Source organism: Ochotona princeps, chromosome 3, assembly GCF_030435755.1.
Source record: "Ochotona princeps isolate mOchPri1 chromosome 3, mOchPri1.hap1, whole genome shotgun sequence".
NCBI lineage: Eukaryota > Metazoa > Chordata > Mammalia > Lagomorpha > Ochotonidae > Ochotona > Ochotona princeps.
In genome coordinates, this window is record NC_080834.1 from 28,667,034 (window position 1) to 28,688,754 (window position 21,721).

At 47.8% G+C, this 21,721-nt stretch overlaps 1 protein-coding gene across 5 annotated transcripts in view; it reads right to left on the bottom strand.

Annotated features, from left to right (window-relative positions):
- Positions 1–1,570: 1,570 nt before the first annotated feature.
- Positions 1,571–21,721, bottom strand: part of IGSF5 (immunoglobulin superfamily member 5) — a 42,576-nt gene continuing 22,425 nt past the window's right edge. For 3 of the 5 annotated variants that reach the window (XM_004594103.4, XM_058661608.1, XM_058661610.1), the window contains exons 5-9: positions 17,297–17,437; positions 14,018–14,042; positions 10,613–10,716; positions 9,376–9,449; positions 1,573–2,344 (exon numbers count right to left, since the gene is read on the bottom strand). In XM_004594103.4, the coding sequence (XP_004594160.2) occupies positions 2,246–2,344; positions 9,376–9,449; positions 10,613–10,716; positions 14,018–14,042; positions 17,297–17,437 (443 nt within the window). In that variant the 3' untranslated portion in view covers positions 1,573–2,245. Of the gene's footprint in view, positions 2,345–9,375; positions 9,450–10,612; positions 10,717–14,017; positions 14,043–17,296; positions 17,438–21,721 lie in introns of all 5 variants that reach the window. The other 2 variants (XM_058661612.1, XM_058661611.1) reach the window with 2 other exon arrangements.

A 21,721-nucleotide genomic window follows, 5' to 3' on the forward strand; every position in this document is an offset into this window, starting at 1 on the left:
CATCGCTCATGAAATGAAACTGGCCATGGATTTTCTTTGAAAAATCTTTCCTCCCTCAAGTGAGACACAATAAGAAGTTGTGTGTTAGTGATATGGAAAAAGTTTCCACCATCTGATAAATGAAAAATAAAAATGCTTGGAGAGTTATTCAATAAGCTTATATTAAGCTGCAGAAATTTCTGTGAAAAATCCTTTAGCATTGGTCCCCAGAGTTTAAAACTTCAAATTCAATTATGGTCCCTGTGCAACTCCCTCGACTGCTAAAACTGTGATAAATGATTCTCAGAACAGGCAGATAGCAACTCTCCACTGTGTTCCATACACTGCCTTTCTCAATCTTGACCCGCTTGGTGTCAGTATTGATGGAATCCTTGTAGCAATGGGCTCCTATAAGGAAAGACATAAGCCTCATGTCATTTTCCTTGTCTTGAGATCTGGATTCTGCGGTGGCTTAAGGAGAAGAATAGGATGTTCACACCAAGCTCTCATCTTTGTATTGACTTAGCATGGCTATGGCAGAGAGAGCCCCACCGGCTGGGAGGGTAACAGAAATTCACAGGATAAGCAAGAATCTGCTTGAGCAATTGAATTGGCAATTTCCCTACAGAAAAGACTCTCAGAATAGTGCTACAGCAATACTCAAGGTGTTTTGGGATTTTTTTTTGCATTTCAGTTCTATTTTCAAGAAAACAGTAAGCAAATCCATCCTGTTAGGGACACGAGAAGCCCTAGAAGAGAAGCACTAGGGGAGAAGGCGTTTTTTAATCCCCAGTGGGTTTTATTTTTATCACAATTGTGATATTCAAAATACTTGGCAATCAGTAATGTATGAACCCCATCCAATCTGAACTTTTATTGTGTGGGCACCAAGCAATCAGAATGGCTATCATATGGGTTCTAGTCATTGAGAACAGATAACCATCGCAGCTCACATTGTGCCGTGAAGTAACTTCCACCTTGTCTGTTGGTTCGTAGGACGCGGACCAGGCTGGGACTGATTCAAGATCGTGAAAGTATTTTATTCATCGTGGTGTCAAAGGACAGTCCACTATTCACCAGATTAACAGGCAAGAATGCTGAGTAAGGAGAAAGAGCATCATGACAAAGTTACGTCTGTTCCTTTGTAACTGTAAGAAAGTCGCTCAAATCTTGACATGCTGTAAAAGGCAAAATTCTGCTTTGGTGACAGCATGATTTAGGATGGGATGCTCAGAGCAGGCACTAAATACAAACCAGCTAGAAACCTATGCTAACAAGCTCAGAGTCAGTGATGAGTCTGTAAGTCTCTTCAGAAGGGGCAGGGTGGGTGGGCCTGGAAACTCACAGGCTATACTTCATGCCAAGAGAGAAATGTCTGGAAAAGGCAGCAGTTGTGTTCCAAGAAAAAGATTCTGATGTTGATTTTAAATGAGGCAAATGGACAAGAGTCACGGGAAAGAAGGGAAGAAGAGGAATTGTGTATTATGGAAGTTTCCATGTTTCCCTTCCTGGAAAACACATGATCCCAAAGTGTGGGATTCTTTAAACCACCACCTACATGGCACATGGTTAAGGCAATCCAAGTATTTGGTGTTTCTGTTTTGCTTATTAAAGACCAAGTGGTTCACTTCCAGTTTTTTTCTTGTCTATGGAATAAGATTCATCCCTTAGAAGCACCCTCTGCATTTAATTCAGATGAGGAGATGAGGACAGCCTAATAAGGAATTGGCCCAAAAATCAATAAAAATACAATTGTGGGTTATTCATAAGCATTATAATTTATTCTTAATTTTAACTCACTGAGCACTGCAACCTACCAATGTTAGATTTCTAATTGGTACTAATTGCTGTCCTCTTAACTCACTGATAACATGTGATACACATATAAATAAATCTGAATATGGGCTGAAGATAATATGGATTGAAGATAACAAAAGCATTCTAAATGCTGCAGTAAAGTAGAGTTCATTATTCATTGGATTTGCTGGCCGGAGTGTTAGAAGCAGCATGGGATGAATCGGCACTTTTTTTTTCTTGGTAATCTCATGGAATTCACTGAGAGTTCAAACAGAAAAGTCAAATTCTGCTTCAGAAACTGGGAAAGTCATTTCTTCCTCTCAGGGTACAGGGTCCGGTCCAGTGGCTCCAGAGTCCCCCTTCCAGGCCACACTGACCCAGCTGCAGACAGGCTCCCGATGAATATGAAGTAGGACATAGCTCTGCAGCCATCAGACAAGGGCAAAGTGAAGTCCAAAGGAAGGCTTCCCTACACCATGGTCACGTTTCTGACTTTCCGGGGACTGGCCACGTTGACGGAAACCCGGGGCCCACTTGCGGAGTGGCTGGGCCAATGCAGGTCCTGGTCCTGGGTAACAAAGGGGACAGGATGGATGGGTCAGTTATGATTGCTATAAAACATGCAGCTGAAAGGGAATGCCATTCCCCAGCTACGACAAAATGAGAGTGCAGACAGGAGCAGACAGGTTAAACTTTGGCTTTCCTTTTCCTTGTGTTCAGTCACCTCCTCCCTCCCCCAGATCCTTTCCCAAGTTCAGGAGCCAACGAGTAAACACGATTTGAAGAATTTGTGCATTGTTTTTATGAATGATAGTTACTACAGAGGTTCACTGTTTCATTTTGCATTTTTCTTATGGAAGTTCTTGCTGTTATATACGTATTTTTTTGAAAGCTGCTATCCTTTAAATAACACACACTCCTCTTAAAGGAAAGGGGTAAAATGAAAGAGCTAACTTGAAATAGGCCATCCATCTGTCTGCCTTGGCGATACATGAGCTGGCTGCCTCCAAGAGAGAGCACGGTTCTGACATGATCATTGAGAACAAGGATGCCAAAACAACCATTGAGCCTCCTAGCACAGCCGACATCTGTCTCATGAATAGCCTACTGAAATGCTTGTTGCCAGTTCTCGCCACTGGTCCCAAGAATGCCAGCTCCAATTTCAGGGCACAGGACCTGCATTTAGCATATTGAATCATGTAACTGAGCACAGAAAATTGTTTGCATGAAATGTTGGCGTGTCTTGAGGCTAGAGGGACTCTTGGTGTGGTTTTTACCTATTGACTGCCAGTAGCACAAGGGAAGCCAGGCCACCCCTGCTCCTGTTCCACAAAGCTTTGCAGGAACATTGCCTTTTGCTGTGAATATGTGTGAGATTGGGGGTGTTGCCCCCTTTTGTTCTCACTGCTGGGCTGTGTGGTGCCTTGCCGTTCATAAACATTGCTGTTTTCTAAACTGATCAAGAGTTTCTTTCTGTTTCTCTACACAGGCGCGATGGTGGTGGAGGCAAAGCTCTATCCAACTCTCAGAGTATTCTTTTACTCACCCATCAAAACAAACAGAAAACGGGCAGAATTCCTATAACAATGAGAATAAATGACTGGCATTGGGTGGCAACACAGCAAGAAGGGAAAGGCTATTTATTTTAAATATCCAAGACGCAGCAAGTCTGCAAAGTCTGTTTCATAGACAAGTGCAAGGAACTTGCCTTCCCCATTAATTACAATTTTTAATATAAGTTTCTAATTTTACTTAGTTTTGGGGTCTTAATATGTTTCAGCAGCAGTTACACCTGAATTAACACTCCCCAACTGTAAAGTTAGTAATGATAGCAATAATACAGTGATTGATCAAAAGAAAAAGAACTGCTGTGGTTGATACACATGAGGATACTTTAGAAAAATCCATGAAAAAATGGGATTCGGAGACAGTGCAAAGGCTCAGCTAGCTAGTCCTGCACTGGCATCCCATCTGAGCACCAGTTCAGGCCTGGCTGCTCACTTCCCATCCAGCTCCCTGACTGAGGTAGCATTGGAGGAAGGCCAAAGGCCTTGGGATGCTGCAGCTGTGTGGGAAACCAGGAGGAAACTTTTGGCTCCTGGCTTTGGGTCGGCTCAGCTCAGATTATTGGGGAGAGAACCAGCAGATGGAAGATCTTTCTCTCTGTCTCTCCATCTCTCTGTAAATCTACTTTGCAATAACAATAAATAGAACAACTTTTTAAAATGAGATTAATGATAAGTCCATGACATTGTGATGTAGATACTGGCAGACCATGTTGGACTACTGAGTTCACCCTCTGGCCTTGGCTCTAGCTCTGGCTCCGGCTCCTAATTCCAGCTTCCTAGGCGTGCAGACCTTGGGAAGCATAGATAGCACAAGTGGTTAGGCCCCTGCTGCCAACATAGGAGACCTGGACTGAGTTCTTAGCTACCAGCTGCAGCATGGTCCAGCCTTGGCCATTGGAGACATTTGGGGAATAAATCACCAGAAAGGTATGTCTGTCTCCCTTTGTTTCTCTGTGTCTTTGCCTCTCAAATATTTAAAACAAAGCAAACAAAACCTTAAGCTGGAGTAGACCAAACTTCCGCCTGTGTCACTGCCATACCATATGGGCACCGACTCAAATGCCAGAGCTGCACTTCACATCCAGATCCCTGCTTGTGGGCTGGAAAAGCAACAGAGGATGGCCCAAGTCCTTGGGACCCTGCATCCATGTGAGAGACCCAAACAAGTTCCTGGCTCCTGGCTTCAGACTAGCCCAGCTCCAGCCACTGTAGCTATTTGGGGGGTAAACCAGCAGATGGAGGATTTCTCCTCTCTCTGTCTCTCCTTCTCTCTGTAATTCTTTTAAGTAGAAATACAATCAATCTTCTTTTAAAAATAAGCTTACTTTGCTGAAACAATTTTAAATGTGAGCAAACAAGGGTTCTTCCCAAATTCATGGAAATGCATAAATAAAACAACTATTCATGGATTTCAAAAATGCACAAAAAATAAAATCACTTGAGTCCATTTTTCCACAAATAGTTTGAAGTACCCTCAAGTGTCAGTTTTGAGAAACAATGTCTGTTTCTTTCCTGCTGGTTCTTTCTGCAACTTTATGTCTGGTCTTGTGTCTCTTGCCACTTGAAATCCTATTGCTTCCATTGCTACTGAATGCAATGTGGCTTAGAACACATTTAAACCATACGGGATGCAGCTCCGTCGTGCTGTTCCATGGCCAGGGGGACCTGTAGGTGATAAGAACTTGCATTTGGCATCCAGCATCACCATAAGCATCTTAGATCTGCTTTGTGGCAAGCTCAGAGCTGAGGTGTACCTGTAAGGCAATGCTGGCGAGTCAGAGAGCCCTGTCCCTTCCAATAACATCTGTTGGGCTTTCATACTGGGCCACACAGATACAAAGCAGATCACCTGGGGAACAGGGCTGAAAATCAGCAGCCCTTTGGTCCTATCTCTCAGAAATTCTGAGTCAGAAAATGGAATCAGCCCAGGGGGTGCATTTGAACAGGTTTCCAATGCACCCCTGGTAGCCTGCCACAACCACTGCCCAGCCAAAAGGGTCGCAGAAATAGCTATGTGTGCTGCTTGGTGCAGCGACACAGGAAGCCCACATTCTTCAGGGAGACCACGACCTGGGGTTCAGAAAACACACCTGCCCGCCCGTCCCCCACTTCCTCCAGGCATTGGTAGGGGTAAGGACTGCTCTGATCTTTGAGGGTTCAGGATTAACATCAGCAAGGCGGGCACTGAAGCTGTGGTGAGCAAGGGAAGGGGCTGCGTACAACCCAGCGTCAGGTACGACATGACACACGTCAGCCAGAGCCTTGAGGCTTCTGGCCATGGCGGGTGGACTTCTGCGGCCCTCTGACCCTCCAAGCCTGGATCCTGCTTTACTTGCAGGGAGCCCACGGGCTTGGAGGCAGGTGTGTCAGGAGAGCAAGCACCAGCAACGCTACTGAAGGGCCCAGCACACCCGCTCCCAGAGCAGTGAAGCACAGCTCACCGTGAACGCCTGGCCACATGGAGCAAATCATAGATGTTACACTTGTGTAGGGCACAGTGAAATGATGCAGCAGGTGGCTCAGTGTTCAGTGAGTTGCTTGTTTTCATTTCTGCAACCCCTCATTTCCATCTTGCTGTAATCTTCCTAAGGGCATCCAATAATCGTTACAACTAAAGACACACCAGAACTGCACATCTTCATTTCAAAGTGCTGAAATGCTCAGATGCTGTCCCAATCCTTCTAATCCAGAAGATCCGGAGATGGGGACAAAGGCCTCAGGGGTTATTTTTGCAAACCTGGACCATATTAAAATGGGGGCCACCCAGGGCTGGCATTGAGGCATAGCACATTAAGCCTCTGCCTGTAACACAACATCCCATGTGGGCATCAGTTCAAATCCTGACTGCTCCACTTCCAATCCAGCTCCTTATTGGTGCACCTGGGAAAGCCACAGTAGATAACCCCAGCACCTGGGCTCCCGCATCCATATGGGAGACTCAGAAGTGCTCAGCTTCCGGCTTCTGCTTGGCCCAGCCCTGGCCACTGTGACCATTGGGAGAATGAACAAGAAGATGGCCACGTCTCTGCTTGTGTCTCTCTTCCTCTCTCTCTAACTCCACCTTTCAAACAAATTAGAAAGTAGAATAGGGTGTTCTTGAAGGAAACCAAAGGCCCCAGATCATAAAGGAGGGAAATGGCAACTTGACATGGAATTATTTTTCACTTTTGCCAGTGACCTGAGAGTCAAGATTATGTCTAGGTTATGATACTTATCCACGCCTGTCCTGCTTTACGTGAACTCAGCTTGCAGCAACGGCATTGTGTCTAGATGTGAGTACACACTTGTCTTCACACTCGGCTGCACAGTGTAATGACACGGGCTACTGCTGCCATTCTCCGCTCGGAGGAATCACTGCTTTTTGAGCTCCTGGGAACGCTGGGCTAGCCCACTACAGTCTTGCAGTAAACATGACCTTCAGGAATGCTGCAGTCACACAGGTAGCAGGCAGGAGCTCAGAGCAAGCAGACGGAGCCAACGGATGCTGTGCTTTCTACAAAACCGGAATCATCCAAGACACATTAGCACAAAGCCTGCTCCAAGATGAATTAGCACACAGTCTGGGTGTTAATTGCTGTGCCCCGCTGTGTCTCTGTGGAGAGGCCATCCATCTGACTCAACCAGCCCCACAGCGAGCAAAATGGGCAGAGTATTTGCTGCAGGCCAACTTGCAGCTGGGGAATCTCCTGGTTTAATCCACAGGCTTTATGGCCTGAGTATAGCAAGAACAGTGCAATCTGTAGTCAACAGCCCTGAACTCCAGAAAGCTGGCTGCTGGGACAGGAGTCCTAGCAGGTGCCAGCTGGAGGCCTGAGAGGCAGGCAGGCATGCCAGCTCCCAGCCCAAGAATGGGGCCCTGTGAGAAATTAGAGCCACACTAAGGTGGGCAGGAGGATGACAGGACAGATGAGAACAAGCTCAGAACAGCTCTCCTCTGCTGCCTCTCCCCGGGGCTGTTACGGAGTGGGCTCAGGGCAGGGTGGAGGGTTTGAAGAATGAGGCTGTAGGTGACATAGTCCTCCCACTTGCCCAGTGAGGCCTAAGGATGGGCCTCGTTGGGCAGCACAGCAAGAACCCATAGTAATGTGCCAGGTGGGGTTGCAAAATCTGGGTTCCAGGAAGCTCTTAGACAAGACCAGAATGCATGGGTCAGCTTGACCTCCTTCTGCAAACTGTGACTTGGTCACACTGGCATCTCACAAATGGCCAGCTGACCATATACAGTTTGAATCATAAAACACACAAGAGGGTGCTCATGTTCCATCCGGCTCACTCCCTTCTTTCACCGTTTTCCTGGGAACACAGCCAATGGGTGAGACCTTGCAGCCAGGTGGTCCAACTGGTCAACCCAGATGGAACTGAAGACTGGGCCTAGATCTACAAAGACATGCTTTGTTCATGATCATAGGCTGATCTCTGCAGAAGCACGCTCATTCAGAAGGTCACCACTATAGCTAGAAAGCTGGCACATTAATAATCACTGGCCAGTACCTAGTCCAGGCAAAAACCCTTATTACGGAGCTTGCTGCTCTCTGTTGAAATGCACAGCCCCACCTGGAGCCTCAAAAACCTTTGGGAAGTACCAATGTCTGGGGGTCATCACCTGCATGGAAACCTCTTAAAATTCTCTCCTTGTGTATTTTCAGAACAGCACTTTAAGCTTCAAGAAGCATCGTTCAGAACCCCAAAGCATTGTTCTCATCCTGTCTCCAGACGTACCCAACGTGCCCCTCATCCTTTGGTTACACTGAGTAACTTTCCAAGGGAATTCTCTAACAGGACCCTATGGAGTCTCCTCCCCATCACCTCAGACCCAAACTCTTGAAAACAGAGTTGCAAAGAAAGATAACCGCAGCAGGCCTGCAGAAGTCCTGGATAGCTTTAGCGTGACATGGGGCTGCCCACGCTTGGCTGGCTGCACCCCTTCACCATTTGAAATCTCCACCCTGGTCCAGACATGGAGGCTTCATCTCTCAAAGACTGACAGCTGCTCCTTTCACCCAGCACCTGTTGGTGTGGAATCTGGTCCTCTTCTAATGAATACCTGTCTAACTTTTTGGGTTTTTTTTTTGAGTCAACCCTCCTGGCTCCAGAATAAGTGCACTGGAAATACATGGGCCCAAGAAAGCAACCTTACTAGCAGGAAATTTCCCTCCACATTTCCCTGATGCTCAGGAAGGAGCTAGAGCTCACCTGGGAGCTTCTAACTTGTCATCAGCCCATCTTCCCTTGTGCCATGTACCCATATGTGGCTTCCTGCCTGGCAACCTGTATTGCCACTAACAATATCACTGGTGTTCTCCCAATGCACAACTGGGCATCATCCGGGGCTCACTGCCTCCCTGAACACCCCCAAAGGCATTGCTGGCAAGATGGCTGCATTTGGTGGAGCCCAGCCTCAAGAGGAATAAGACGGCCTGAGACTTCCTAGAAATTCCAGCAAACACCCAGACCACGAGAGGTCCACATGGTTCTGTGGCCTCAGAGGAACAGCCACTCCTGCACACAGCATCTGGCCCAGGGTGCTATCAAAATGCCAGTCTGTGAGCCTGACTGCCCCAAAAACCACCAGGGGAGAGCTTCTTTGCTTCCTGGGGACACAGAACAACATGCAACATTTCTCATTTGAAGTTGTGTTTGCAAATATGCCAGAGGCCAGAGTCCCCACGGGCCCCATTGTAGACAGGTAGCATGAGGGTCTAGCCATCCAAGACAGCAAAGCAGACCCCGGTGCTGGGAGAACTTGGCTCCACGAGCACAGAAGGTCAAGTTTCTACATTGCCCATCATCGGGCCGGCTCATACTTCAAGCAGAGATACATCCCAGATGAAGCCATTCTCCCCTAACAGCACTTGGAGTGGCTCACAAGGAGCAACAGAGCAGGTCTCAGCCCTTGGTCTCCAGGCTGACCAATGGATGTGGAGATTGAGAGTTAGTGGTATGCCACCACGAACATGCAGCACCATCATGCAATCACCTCCCTCCAAGGGGCGGGAGAGAAGAGGGGGAGTGGGGAGGAATCCTCCATCACCTGATAAGCATGGGTACGACTCTGCTGCTCCAGTACCCCAAATTCTCTGGATCTGGGGGGGATTGAGTCAGCCTCTGCAACAGAAGAACGAACATGGAGTGAGAAGAAACAGAAACAGTGCCAGATCACTGGCTTTTGGGCCCTACTCCTGGTTCAAAATAAACCTGAATCATAGATGGGAGGGGTTTTTTCCTTTCTTCCTTCCTTTCTTTTTGTTGTTGTTGTTGTTGTTGTAGTTTCCTTAAGATTATATAATTCGGAAACTTTTTAGTGATATTAAAGTACAAAAGACTGACTTCATGTCAGTCCCTCTCAGGACACCCCAGGCTCACACAGAGACAAGATGAGCCCACAGGCAACCCTGACACACAGAGAAGAGCTCAAGCTCCAAGCCGTTATGTTGGCCAAGACACTAACAGCGAACACTCACTCCCGGACTCTGTGCCTTACCACTGGGAGGCAGCCAGGCTTTGTGGGATCATGATTTAAAACACATGTGGGAAGTCCCTATGATAGCATCCAAAGATTGGGACCATTGAGGACAGATTCCCCATCTCAGAGAGAGGAACAATGGGCAGCAGGCTCTCCAGACAGACTTTACTGGCTACCAACCTTACCAGGGCATTTGGGCTACCAGCCACCCTGTTCAAGCTGTTTCATGTTGCCCCAATGCTAACGGATTCAGCCTGTCCCCCTCTCATCAACCTCACAGCCCAGACTGCTGGGATAGCTTCAGATTCCCCCTACTCCACCCAACTCTGAAGGAAGATGAGTCTACAGGGAGACTTTCAAAAGAGGTGCCAGTATCATGAAGGCCTCCAGCAGTCTGGTAAGCAGAATGGCCACAGGCCTCCCACTGAACCGCAGATTCACTGGCCTCCAGTTGAAGCTGGGAGGAAGCCATCTCCAGGGGGTTCAAAACCCTCCCATAGCGTGTGAAGTCTTCAAAGAAAGTAAAGAACACAGGGAAAGAAACACAGAGAACTATGTTTGCATAACTATGAGGTCTCCACTTCATTTTACTTTACACTTGAGACCGATGGATAGACCTTTTCTTTTTTTTACCATAAAGCTAATCACAATACTAGTTCTTGATTCCCTTGTTCTAAGTATTCATCAAAGAAGCAAGGACCACCAGGGGCTCACTTCCACCTTGTGAACTGCCCCGCACCTCCTCAGCTAGCCCTTCCCCAACCTGTCTCGCCAGGCCTCTCCACCACCCCGCCAGTCCACTCACCAGCAGCCCTTGGTTCGTCAGAACTGTATCCACGGTTTTCATTTCCGCTTCTTAATTTTGTCTCAGAAGTTTCTTGGTTTGTTGTCTTGACCTGTGCAGATTTCCTAGAAGTCAACCATTTCAGGAAGCCAAATGTTAGTTGGCAACCAGGACCCCATTCGTGTTTGTACAGGCTAAACTTCCTGCAGGAAGGTCACGTCTCAGTCAGCGGCTTCTGAGGAGCAGGTGTGGTGGCCAAATAGTCCCAACAAAGGGAGAAAGGAAACTCAAACCATCCCAAGAGCACTCGCCTCTCAGAAACCATTGACTCAGAAAACACTGACCCCATAAAGAAGGGGGTCCAACCATGATCCCCAGACCCGATCATGCCCAGCACCTGTTTTTATTAAATAAACTTTTACTGACCCACAGCCGCACCTGTATGCTCACAGATTCTCTTTGTTTCCATGCTGTAACAGCAGAATTGGGACATTGTAACTGAGACCATACGGCTGGCAAAACTGAAAATACCCTTCAGGCCAAGTCAAGCTAAGCCCTGAAATAAAGCAAGAAGTGGTGCAAGTTTCCAGGGGATATGGATAGACAATGAATTAAAAACACACACACACAATCTCTAAGAATTCATTCTTGGGAAATAAGAAAGGCTCTGCGCCAAAAGTAGGTTGGAATGACATTCACTCATAAGGTATTTATAAAAGCACCACGTGGGGACGGGTGTAGCAGCATAGCTGCAATGCTGGCATCACACATGGGTGCTGGTTCGAGTACCAGCCACTCCGTTTCTGATCCAGTTCCTTGCTAAAGCGTTGGGAAAGCAACAGAAGATAGTCCTAGGCATTGGGACCCTGCCTCTACATGGGGGACCCTGAAGAGGCTGCTGGCTCCAAACTTTAGACTAGCTCAGCTCTGGTCATTGCAGCCATTTGGGGATTTAAGCAGCACATGGAGCAGCTCTTTCTCTCTCTCTCTCTCTCTCTCTCTCTCTCTCTCTCTCTCTCTTTCAGTAAAAAGTAAATAAATATTTTTTAAAAATACAAAGTGACCTCTCAAAACTGGGAACTCTGACTCCCTACAGAGGAAGTAACACCCCTGCTTTGGGAAACTGAGGCAGCCTCATCTGGAGCTGACCATTCACAGTCATTACTCAGCCTAGCAGAGCACAGAACAGGAGGCAGGATGTGCTGGGTAACAAGACACACATGTGAACCTGCACAATGGAGGTATTCAGAATGGTCCCAACCTGAACCTATCTGCAGACTCCTCTGAAGCACCAGGGAAAATAAATGGCATCTGGGTGCAGAATGTAAACAAGCTGTCCACAGGACGCCCCACAGGACAAAGGAAGCTCTCAACATGGGCAGCTAAAGAAGGCATGCATGAACCTGAACTCTGGGCCTGTGGCAGATGTCACAGGAATGCTCCTAGGGGAGGGTAGTGGCAAGCAGCAATGTGCCAGGAGCCTCAGGGAAGCTTCGGAGGAGCTAAGCATGTTCTAGTACCACACTGTGGTCATCCATGTTTTATGTACATCCATCAAGTTACACATCAAAAATCTGCACACTTTTCTACACTTATTCCCACCACAGACCTCAGGAATATTTGTGAACATGTATGTATGTGAGTATACACGTATTTAGGTAGCAGTAATGATCTATGGACCATAGAACTGTGAGTGAATTTGGCACTCTTCCTTTGCGTTCAATTGTTTTCCACTAGCACCATGCATTGATTTTCTAACACTAAATATTGTGTTATTGAGATGCATGAGATCTCCTCTGTGGACCAGAATCAGCAGCAGGGACATGGGAGAAGAAATAGCGTGGGTGGACAAGGCCAGCCAGTAAGCTGCCCCATTGTTCCCCTGAGGTCTCTGGCAGTCCAGCCTAGATGCAGAGAGAAGGCCTGGGCTGGGGCAGGAGTGCCTGGGCCTCACTTCCTGCCTTTTGCTCTCTAGAACAGAGACATTTGATCATCACAAATTTAACTCCTCAACTCTCAGCTTCTTGAGCTGCAAAATGAGTACATGGCTTCATAAAATCAATGTGGACACTAAAGAAAATCAACTCCTTTAAGGATCTCCGAATAGCACTTAATGTGTATTCAGCACTCAATAAACACAGCTGACCCTCAACATATCCAGTTGGCATTCAATACATGTGGTCAGCTCTCTACATGCAAAGGGTTATATGGCCACAGGTTCAACGCATCCTGGATCAAAAATAATAGGGTTGACATTTTACACATGTAGTGAATATGTGCTTGGTGTTATTCCCTAAAGAGCACTGTATAACAATTACGCATACAGCATTTACATTGTGAGAGCACTTAAGAAATGTAAAGATGAATGAAGTATACTGAAGGCTGTGGGCAGAGTCCATGCAGTGTACACGCCTTAGGCATCCTAGGATTTAGATAACCATGGGCAGGCGTGGTGGATGGAGTTCTCAGACCAGTTTCCATAGGATACCAAAACCAATTTTGTCATCACCATTATTGTGGTCACCACCCCACTGTTGTGGTTGTCATCCACCCATGACCCAGAAGAGCAGTTGTTTTGGCCCAGGGACCATAAATGAAAGTTGCTGACTCAGTCCACGATGGTGAACCACAGAACACGGGTCCATTGCTGGTGACAATCCGAGTCAAGCCAATGTCCCACATCAGTCATGGTCCATTCCTCTACCTCTGTCCTTGGTTCAACTCAGGCCCCAGAGGGACGAGAGCTCAGGCAGTTCTTGGAGGGGACTGCCAAGCACATCCCTCAGGGTGCAGGGTGAGAGCAGGTGGTATCTGCCACTCGTTGGTTATATCATCCACCCACAGCGGCGTGTGCAGCCGCAAGAATCTCAGTCCATGAAAAGTTTACAAGGCCTAATAAAAGTCTGGGTACACCCACTGGGAGAGCAGCTTAGAAAGCCCTCCCCTTCCCGCACTTGTGACTATGTAAGCACTGCAGACACACACTCTTCTGCTTATACATCATGGCAAGTACTTGACACGGTTGCCTTACAAGTGCCTGCACTCATTCAGGCCCGCCTGGGAGAAACAGCAAGTACTGGGTCCTCCCCTGCCCGTGGGGCTGAGCAAGCCAGCGCCAAACACTGCCTAATTCGTCAGTAGGCACAGTGCCACATGGTTCCCAGGACCTCTGCTGCTGTTCCTAGCAACAGGTACTACAGGCTCGGTGCACAGCGCCCTCTTGTGACTTGCAAATACCAGACACCATAGTGAGCTGCAACAAGTAAAATGCAGGCAGCCCATCTGGCTCCTCTTGCAGCCAGTGCTGCCCTGCAAGCTAGGCTCAACACGTGTACCTCTCAGAGGGGACAACGGAAATCCCAGCGACTCACAGTGCGTTGCTTGCTTTGCGTTGTGTGTCCAAAACGAACATGATTCTAAACTTACCTTATTTCACTTTGATAACTGGATTCTGCAATGAAACAAAACGGGGACAAATTCAGGGTTAGAACAATCAAAGACACTAAGGCAGATGCGCTAAAAATAAAGCATCACTGATCTTAATAGATCTCCCTGGAGTATTTGCGATCCAATGCATTATTACATTGCCTCACAGTAAGTCATCAAATAGCTTCATGGTGTAAGGAAAGGCTTGAAGTTCCCTGCTGGCTATCGGGAAAGCAGGTCTGTGGTCCCCACGGTACAGTTGGCGTCCAGCCAGCACTTTGTAATTGCTGGATTTGAAGAGTGAGATGATAAAGTGGTGCATGGAACCAGCAACCACTGTGATTCACTCGGTACTCACGGTGTTTTGCTAACCCCAGTGGCTAGTGCTGGTGTGGCACATTTTCACAGACTGGACGCTGCTTTGCAAACACTTCTGCAGATGCACAATTCTGGAATTCACTCTCAGCTCCTAGGCACCAGCCTCATCCATGCATACAGCTGTGTCCTCCCCACAAACCAGGGGACACACAATTGCCAGTGTCCATAATCAGCCTTTGAAGATGAGAACAGCAAGCTGCAGGCCCAGTCGACAGCAGCATCTGGCTCTGCCTCCCAGGACCTACAACTAGGCTTCTTATCCAGGCCCTGAACACATCGTTTTCCTGAGGTCTGAAAAAAAATATCCCATTTCCCTAATTTGTAGGGTCTGTCACTGACTTTCAGCTCTGGCTACGTCTGCTCATTGACACCCCAAATGGAAGCTCAGGATGATCCTGGCTGAACTCTAGCAGAGGCTGCCGACAAGATATCCCCTGATCAACGCTCTCCAGCAATGTGTGGGAGTCCCTAGTGGTCCTGTGAGGTCAGCTTCTCTCCAGCTTCCCTCCAGCCCCAGGCCAAGCTGAATGGGACCTTCGCTATCCTCGGTGAGTCCCCAGTTAAGCAGGCTGAGCCCCAAGACTCCTCCATTAGCAGTAGAGCATCAGAAAATAATTTTTTGAAAGCAATTGATGCCCAGCACTTTTTAAGAGTTGAAATGTTGCTGCTGGAGAGGCTGGTGCAGCTCTGCATCTATGCTCAGGTGCAGGTGATGGCCATGATGGTTACACCTGGTGGGCCAGGCAAGCCCTGTTCTTAGCCCTTATCTTATCACTCACAAACTGAAAAAACAAGTCCATCCTATGTGGACTTTCCACCCCCAAGGAAGCAAAGCAGAAACCCAGATGTCTAACACATGAATCGATCAAATTCTCACAGCCCATCCAGAAGGTATGACAGATTCCCGTTTTGTAACAGAAGACCCTGAAAATGCCCCTGTGCCATCTTGTGGGGTCAGCAATCCCCCCTCAGCTTTCTCACCAGGCCACCATGAATTGGCATTTCATCACCATGTAAAGTCCCAGATATTCAGTTCCCAGTCCAGCTCCTGGCTGAGGAGCACCTGGGCAGGCATTGGGTGGCTCAAGTCCTTAGGCTCCTGCCACCTAGACGGGAGAACAGGATGGAATTCGTGGCTCCCAGCCCAAGTTGCTGTGATCATTTGGGGAGTAAAACGGGGCATGGGAGATTGTGTGTGTGTGTGTGTGTGTGTGTGTCATTTGGCCTTTTGAATAAGTAAAGAAATCTTTAAAAATCAATAAATTATGCCTGGACCTATAGCCCAGCGGCTAAACTCCTTGCCTTACACACGCCGAGATCCCATATGGGCGCCGGTTCTAATCCTGGCGGCCCTGTCCCCATTCCAGCTCCCTGCTTGTGGCCTGGGAAAGCAGTCGAGGATGGCCCAAAGCTTTGGGACCCTGCACCTGTGTGGGAGACCCCGAAGAAGCTCCCTCCTGGCTCCTGGCTTCGGATTGGCTCAGCTCCAGCCATTGTAGCTGCTTGGGAGTAAATCATCAGATGGAAGATCTTCCTCTCTGTCTCTCCTCCTCTCTGTATATCTGACTTTGCAATAAAACAAATCTTTTTTTAAAAAAAAATCAATAAATGAAGAGGAGAAGTTGTAGAGGAGGGACCTTACCCACAGGCGTCTGAGCAGAAGGATCCTTACCCAGACTCTGCCAGAAGCTCCCCTGGGCACAGAGGCCACCCCAACCTTACACAGCAGGGGCTTCAGCACCAACATCACCCTGTCCTGGGTCCTGGTTGCTAAGGACAGCTGTTTGGAACAGCCCACAGCATCCTCATGTCTGGCCTGACCTCTGCCTCACCTCCCTGAGCCCACACAGTGGCAGCTAAGCCACGTACACCCCCAACGGCAGCACTGCTTCTGGTAAACTTGAACTTACTCCGGAGAATCTGCCACTTGGAATGACAACACTAGGCTGGAGTGGAAAAAAATCCCTCGGGAAGCAGAATTCCCCGGCCACTCCGAAAGAATGAGAAGAGACTATCATGTTCTCTCTCCAGCTGAAGCTCCTCGATAGCTCTTCATAAAAGCCCAGTGTCTTTCTTTTGAGTAGGCCTGCTGTGCCACGTGGGACGGTTCGCAGGGGAGGCAAGCTTATCGAATTGGGTCAACAGGACCCTTAGACTTTTCTGTGTTGCTCCTCTGGGGACTGAAGTTATTTCATCAGAAAGTCCCCCAATCACAAGCCGATTCTACGGAGGAGCTAAAGCATGGCTCGTGAGCCTGGTTAAGGGTAGACCACTAGCCTCATTGAGGCTAGACCACTTGTTTGACATGGAAGAGTCTGGAAGAGAGCTGCTGTGTGTGACCCAGCCTGTGCGTGCCTGACACCCCATGAGCCCAGCTCACAGCAGTCAATGTTCATAAAAAAAAAGGGTACGTCCGCTGACATGCAACCTGAGATCAAACTTTTAAGAGGAATCACTTAACTGTAGAAAAGACTCAAATAGGAGTAGTTTTTTGTTTGTTTGTTTGTTTGTTTGTTTTTAACCAAAAAAAGCAGGGGAGGAGCATGCATCTGGGACCAGGATGTCCTGGACCATCGATGTACAAAGGTTGCTTTGACTTCTAAAGTCACAAACGACCCAACACTGAGCCTTCTCCAGCGCGAGGCCCGCATCCCACTCCTGATCCCTGACCCCAGACTGCTCTCCAAGAGCTTGGGGTATCACTGGAGACTTTCCTTCAGAAGGCCTATGTGATCATTCACATTGCTGGCCCTATTTCCTCACCCAAACCCACAGTCCTCTTTCCGCCACTACACCAGCATTCACCTACAAACGGGAGATTCAAAACTTGATGAGCCATTAACTTCAACTGCTTGCATCAAAAATACAAAAATACATATGAGTTCATATTTTTTAAATTACCTTTTTTTTCTCTTCCGGAGACACAACAGCAGCAGAATATTACAATCAGAACAATGACCAGGATCAAAAGCAATGAAAGTGACACAGCAAGTAGAACTATGGCCCAGGTAGGCAATGATGTGTTTGGCTTATCAATACTGCCTATAAGGTTGAAAGGGGGAAAATGTTTTAGTGTTTCACAGAGGTTGTTAAACTACAAATTGCAGGTGTTTCCCAATAATACTTTGACTATTTGGTTTGCTATGGCCAGATGTTATAGGCCAATTCCCCTTCAGCATGTTCCATTATTCAGCATTCTGTGGTATCATCCGTTGCAATACTATGGCCACCAATAAATGAGTGCTTGGCCGCTCAGCCCAAGAATCAGGCGGCTAACACCTCTGACACTCCTGAGAAGCAGCAATGCTGGTCTGACATGGTGACTCCCTCTCTAGGGAGGATGTGGTTTGTCTCCCAAGAGGTTGTGTCCCTGGTGAAGTGTTAACAAGTAGCAGAATCCTGGAGCAGGAGAGCACATTAAGATGTGGGGCCTCCCAGGGCGGTTAGGTCACTGGGGGAATCACCCTTGGAAAGGATTAACATAGGGGCTAGCATGGCAAAGAAGCTGAGCTTCCATCTGCAATGTCAACCGCCCATATGGGCACTGGTTTGGCTGCTCCAGTTCTGATCCAGCTTCTTGCTAATGCACCTGGGAAAGTAGCAAAAGATGGCCCAAATGCCTGGGTCCCTGCAACACATGGGAGACCTGGAAGAAATTCTGGGCTCTTGGCTTCAGCTTGGCCTGGTCCTGATTGTTACAACTATTTGTATTTACAGAATAAATGGAAGATTCTCTCTCTCTCTCTTTCTCTCTCTCCCTCCCTCCCTCCCCCTTCCTCCTCCACTTCTATAAGTCTGCCTTTCAAATACATAAAAATTAATCTTCAAAAAGGGTTCATGTGTTCTAAGGTATCCCAGGCCCTTCCTAGGACAGTGCACTATTATCGACAGACTCCCTGTGGCTTCCGGGGGAAGATCAGAAACCGGTGCCATACCTGAAGAGCTGGGAGTTGAATGAACCTCTTTTCCCTATAAATTAGGCTGCCTTGGGTATTTTACTGCAGCCACAGGAAACACATTAAGACGTCAAGGCTGAAGCAGTGCCTGTCCTGCTCCGAGGGACATCTATTGAGCAGTCACCTGGAGAAGGACTGGGACAATGGCATTTGGAACTCATGTCCTGGTAGCCTTCACTGACAGCCCAGACCCTGAAGACAAGAAGGACCACTTTCACAGGACCTCGGGGGGGTGGTCTTCAGCAAGCCCCTCCCCTGCTCCACCACAGGATCTGCCCGCCCTGGAACTGCTTCTTCTTCTCTCTTCAGGACCACCGCTGTCCTTGTTCTTGTGTTTTATCATGGGGACAGGAGAGAAACGAAAGATGGGGGGAGGCTGAGCAAGCAGGAAATTAAAGGAAGTAGGGGAAGGGAAAAGGAAGAAATGGTTTTGAGTTCTTGCTGCCATGTCTTAGACCTCTTCAATGCTGCTCTCATGTGATTTCCAAATCCAAGTCTAACTTACATCCACACAGTCAAGCAACCAGCACTCAGCTACACTAGCCACATCTCGAGGGCTCAAATGACAGGATAGGCATCATTTCCACCCTCACAGAAAGCCCTGCTGGGCAGTGCCCCAGCCAGTAGCATGTCATAACTGCATCGGTTCCCAAGAGAGCCCACACCAAACATTTCAAGTGCCCTAATCTGAAGCCAAGCTGTAGTTAAGTTGATCAGCTTAACTGGTTTGCCATTCAACAAGCCTGTCACTCAACACTGAGCACTTGGTGGTATCCCAGCATAAACGCATGCTGTTTCATCAGGTGCGAGTCACTGGAGAAGATGAAAACAGGGACCCATGTTGTGTAGTGAGTTAAGCCACTACCTGCAATTCTGGCATCCAGTATGAGCACTGGCTCAAATTCCTGGTGCTCTACTTCCAATACAGCTTCCTGTTAATGGCTGGTGCTCTACTTCCAATACAGCTTCCTGTTAATGGCCTTGGGAAAGCAGCAGAAGATGACCCAAGCACTAGGGCCTCTGCCACCAAAGTGGGAGACCCAGACGAAGTTCCTGGATCCTGGCTTCTGTCTGTCCAGCCGTGGCTATTGTGGCCATCTAGGGAGTAAACCAGTAGATGAGACACTGTGTGTGTGTGTGTGTGAGTGAGAGAGAGAGAGAGAGAGAGAGAGAGAGAGAGAGAGAGAGAATATCTGTCTCCCCCTATCTCTGTAACTCTACCTTTCAATTAAATAAACAAATCACTTAAAAAAGAAAAGATGAAAACAGCAGAATGCCTCTGAAGGAACACAGAATGAGCATGGAAACCAGCGGCTTCCGGGCAGTTTGGAACTGAGGTCAGAGTGGAAAAACAACTCTTGGATGTTCTTTATTTGGATTTTTTTTTTTAAGAAAACTGATCTGACAACTGCAGCTTCAAATATACATGCCAGAGTCAGTGGTGGAAATGTCCTCAGTCACCTGGTTGCTGGCTCCAGCAAAGTGAGGACCCACCTGCAGGATTTGCCACAGGGGCATCTGAAAACAAGTGCTGAAAATTCACGGATCTTTGCACATCAGATGGATGAATGAATGATTGGCTGGATGGGCAGATGAATAGGTAGATGGACAGACGGATGGATGGATGGGCAGATGGGAGGACAGAAAAAATGAGGTTGGATTATCTTCAGACTCTACATGGACAAGAGAAGTCTATGCTGAACCAGACACAGACATCTTTCTCCCCATTAAGATACCCAGGACAGACGCACAGGACTCCAGGAAACCAGACTACTTTCCTCGTGCCATCTGCCTTCAGCTTGCTGAGATGAGCTGGCACAGATACAGAACGGGAAGACATTTCCTTATAAAAAGACAAAGAGGGAACAGTGCAGGATAACATGTACACTTCCCATGCCACAGCTCACCAGCCAAGAAGTAGATCACTAATGCAAGCCAATCCCTTCACATCCAGACAGCAAGCTTAATCCCTGCTGCCCCAGACAGCAGAACACCAAGCATCATAGGAATGCATGCTGCACCTGCAGATTCAAAGCCCAGCTCCAATGATCAAAATTTGGGGTTTCTGTTACAGCTCCCCCAGAGGTGTGAGAGCGGGTGATGAGTGGCCCGCATTTCGAGAATCCTTGGTGTCCAGCCAGAGAAACCTGCATGCTACAGGATGCTCCCACAGATACAACAGTGTGATGATTAAGTCCAGAACTGAATGAATGATTCCTCTGATCTGTCTGGAAGGTCTGTGACTGACAAGAACTTTGGACTTCCTGTCAATGGAATCAGTTAAATGTCACAGCCACTGTTGACATGCTACCGTGCCTTTGGCCTATGACTTGCTCATTGATCACAACTCGGGCCACCCCACACTGCAGAGATATGTAAGGGACATGTGTAAGTGTTCCGAGAAGTCTGGAAGGTACAAGGCACGCACCCTGAACTGCAATGGTCAGCCCCCCTCCAGTTCAATAGATGTTTGCAAACATGACATGGTTTCCTGGTAAGGAAGTCATGGGGGTTAAATATTTAAAGACCTGGCTTGAGAATCAAGAGATAGCTTTGGAATTCTCACTGGCAAATGGTAAGATGCTTGTTAATTCACTCATACATTCCCTACCAGTGGCCGATTCTCCCCCACTCCTGAGGAGGGAGGCTGGGTATTCAAATGCCCCTGCCCACCTTCAGTCAACAGGCCGGACTTAACAACCTTTCCTGTGATCTAGCACACAGTGACTGAGTGAGCCGACTTTGCCCTCTGGGAGCGTCTGTTGATAGGAAGGGGCATGCCATCTTGCTGGAGCTGGTGACAGAGTCAAGGGCCAGAGCAGGTGATAGTGTGGTATCACCCACTCTCTGTCTCCAAGTCCAGCAAGAACTGCCCAGACTCCAGCCACAACGGCAAGTGCTGTCACAGGTGTCTGCTCTATCTCTTTCCCTCCACAGTGACCACAGTCCATCAGGGGTCAGGTACTCCATCTGGCAGCCATGGGAGTCAAGAAGCTGAGCATTTCTTATTTTAATCATGATGTGTAAATACATTATCTGCTTGAATGCAAGTATCCAAACATCTATGTGTCATGGATTTTTTTTTTTAGTATGACACTTATTTGTTTTTAATGAGCGTCTTTATGTAGGCTGAAAAATAATCATATACGGAAAATCAAAACCAGTGATGGTGAAGAGAAAACCACGATGACAAAGACACCATGGGAGAAAAGGACACTGCCCAAAGCCAAGGCCACCCCAGGGGTCCCGTCAAGGCCACCCCGGGGGTCCCATCTTGCTCCAGCCACGTTTCCTCTCCAATGTGAAAAGCCCTCCAGCAAAGGACAAATCTTGATCTTCTAGGAAATAAACAGGAGCTTGTCATGGGGGC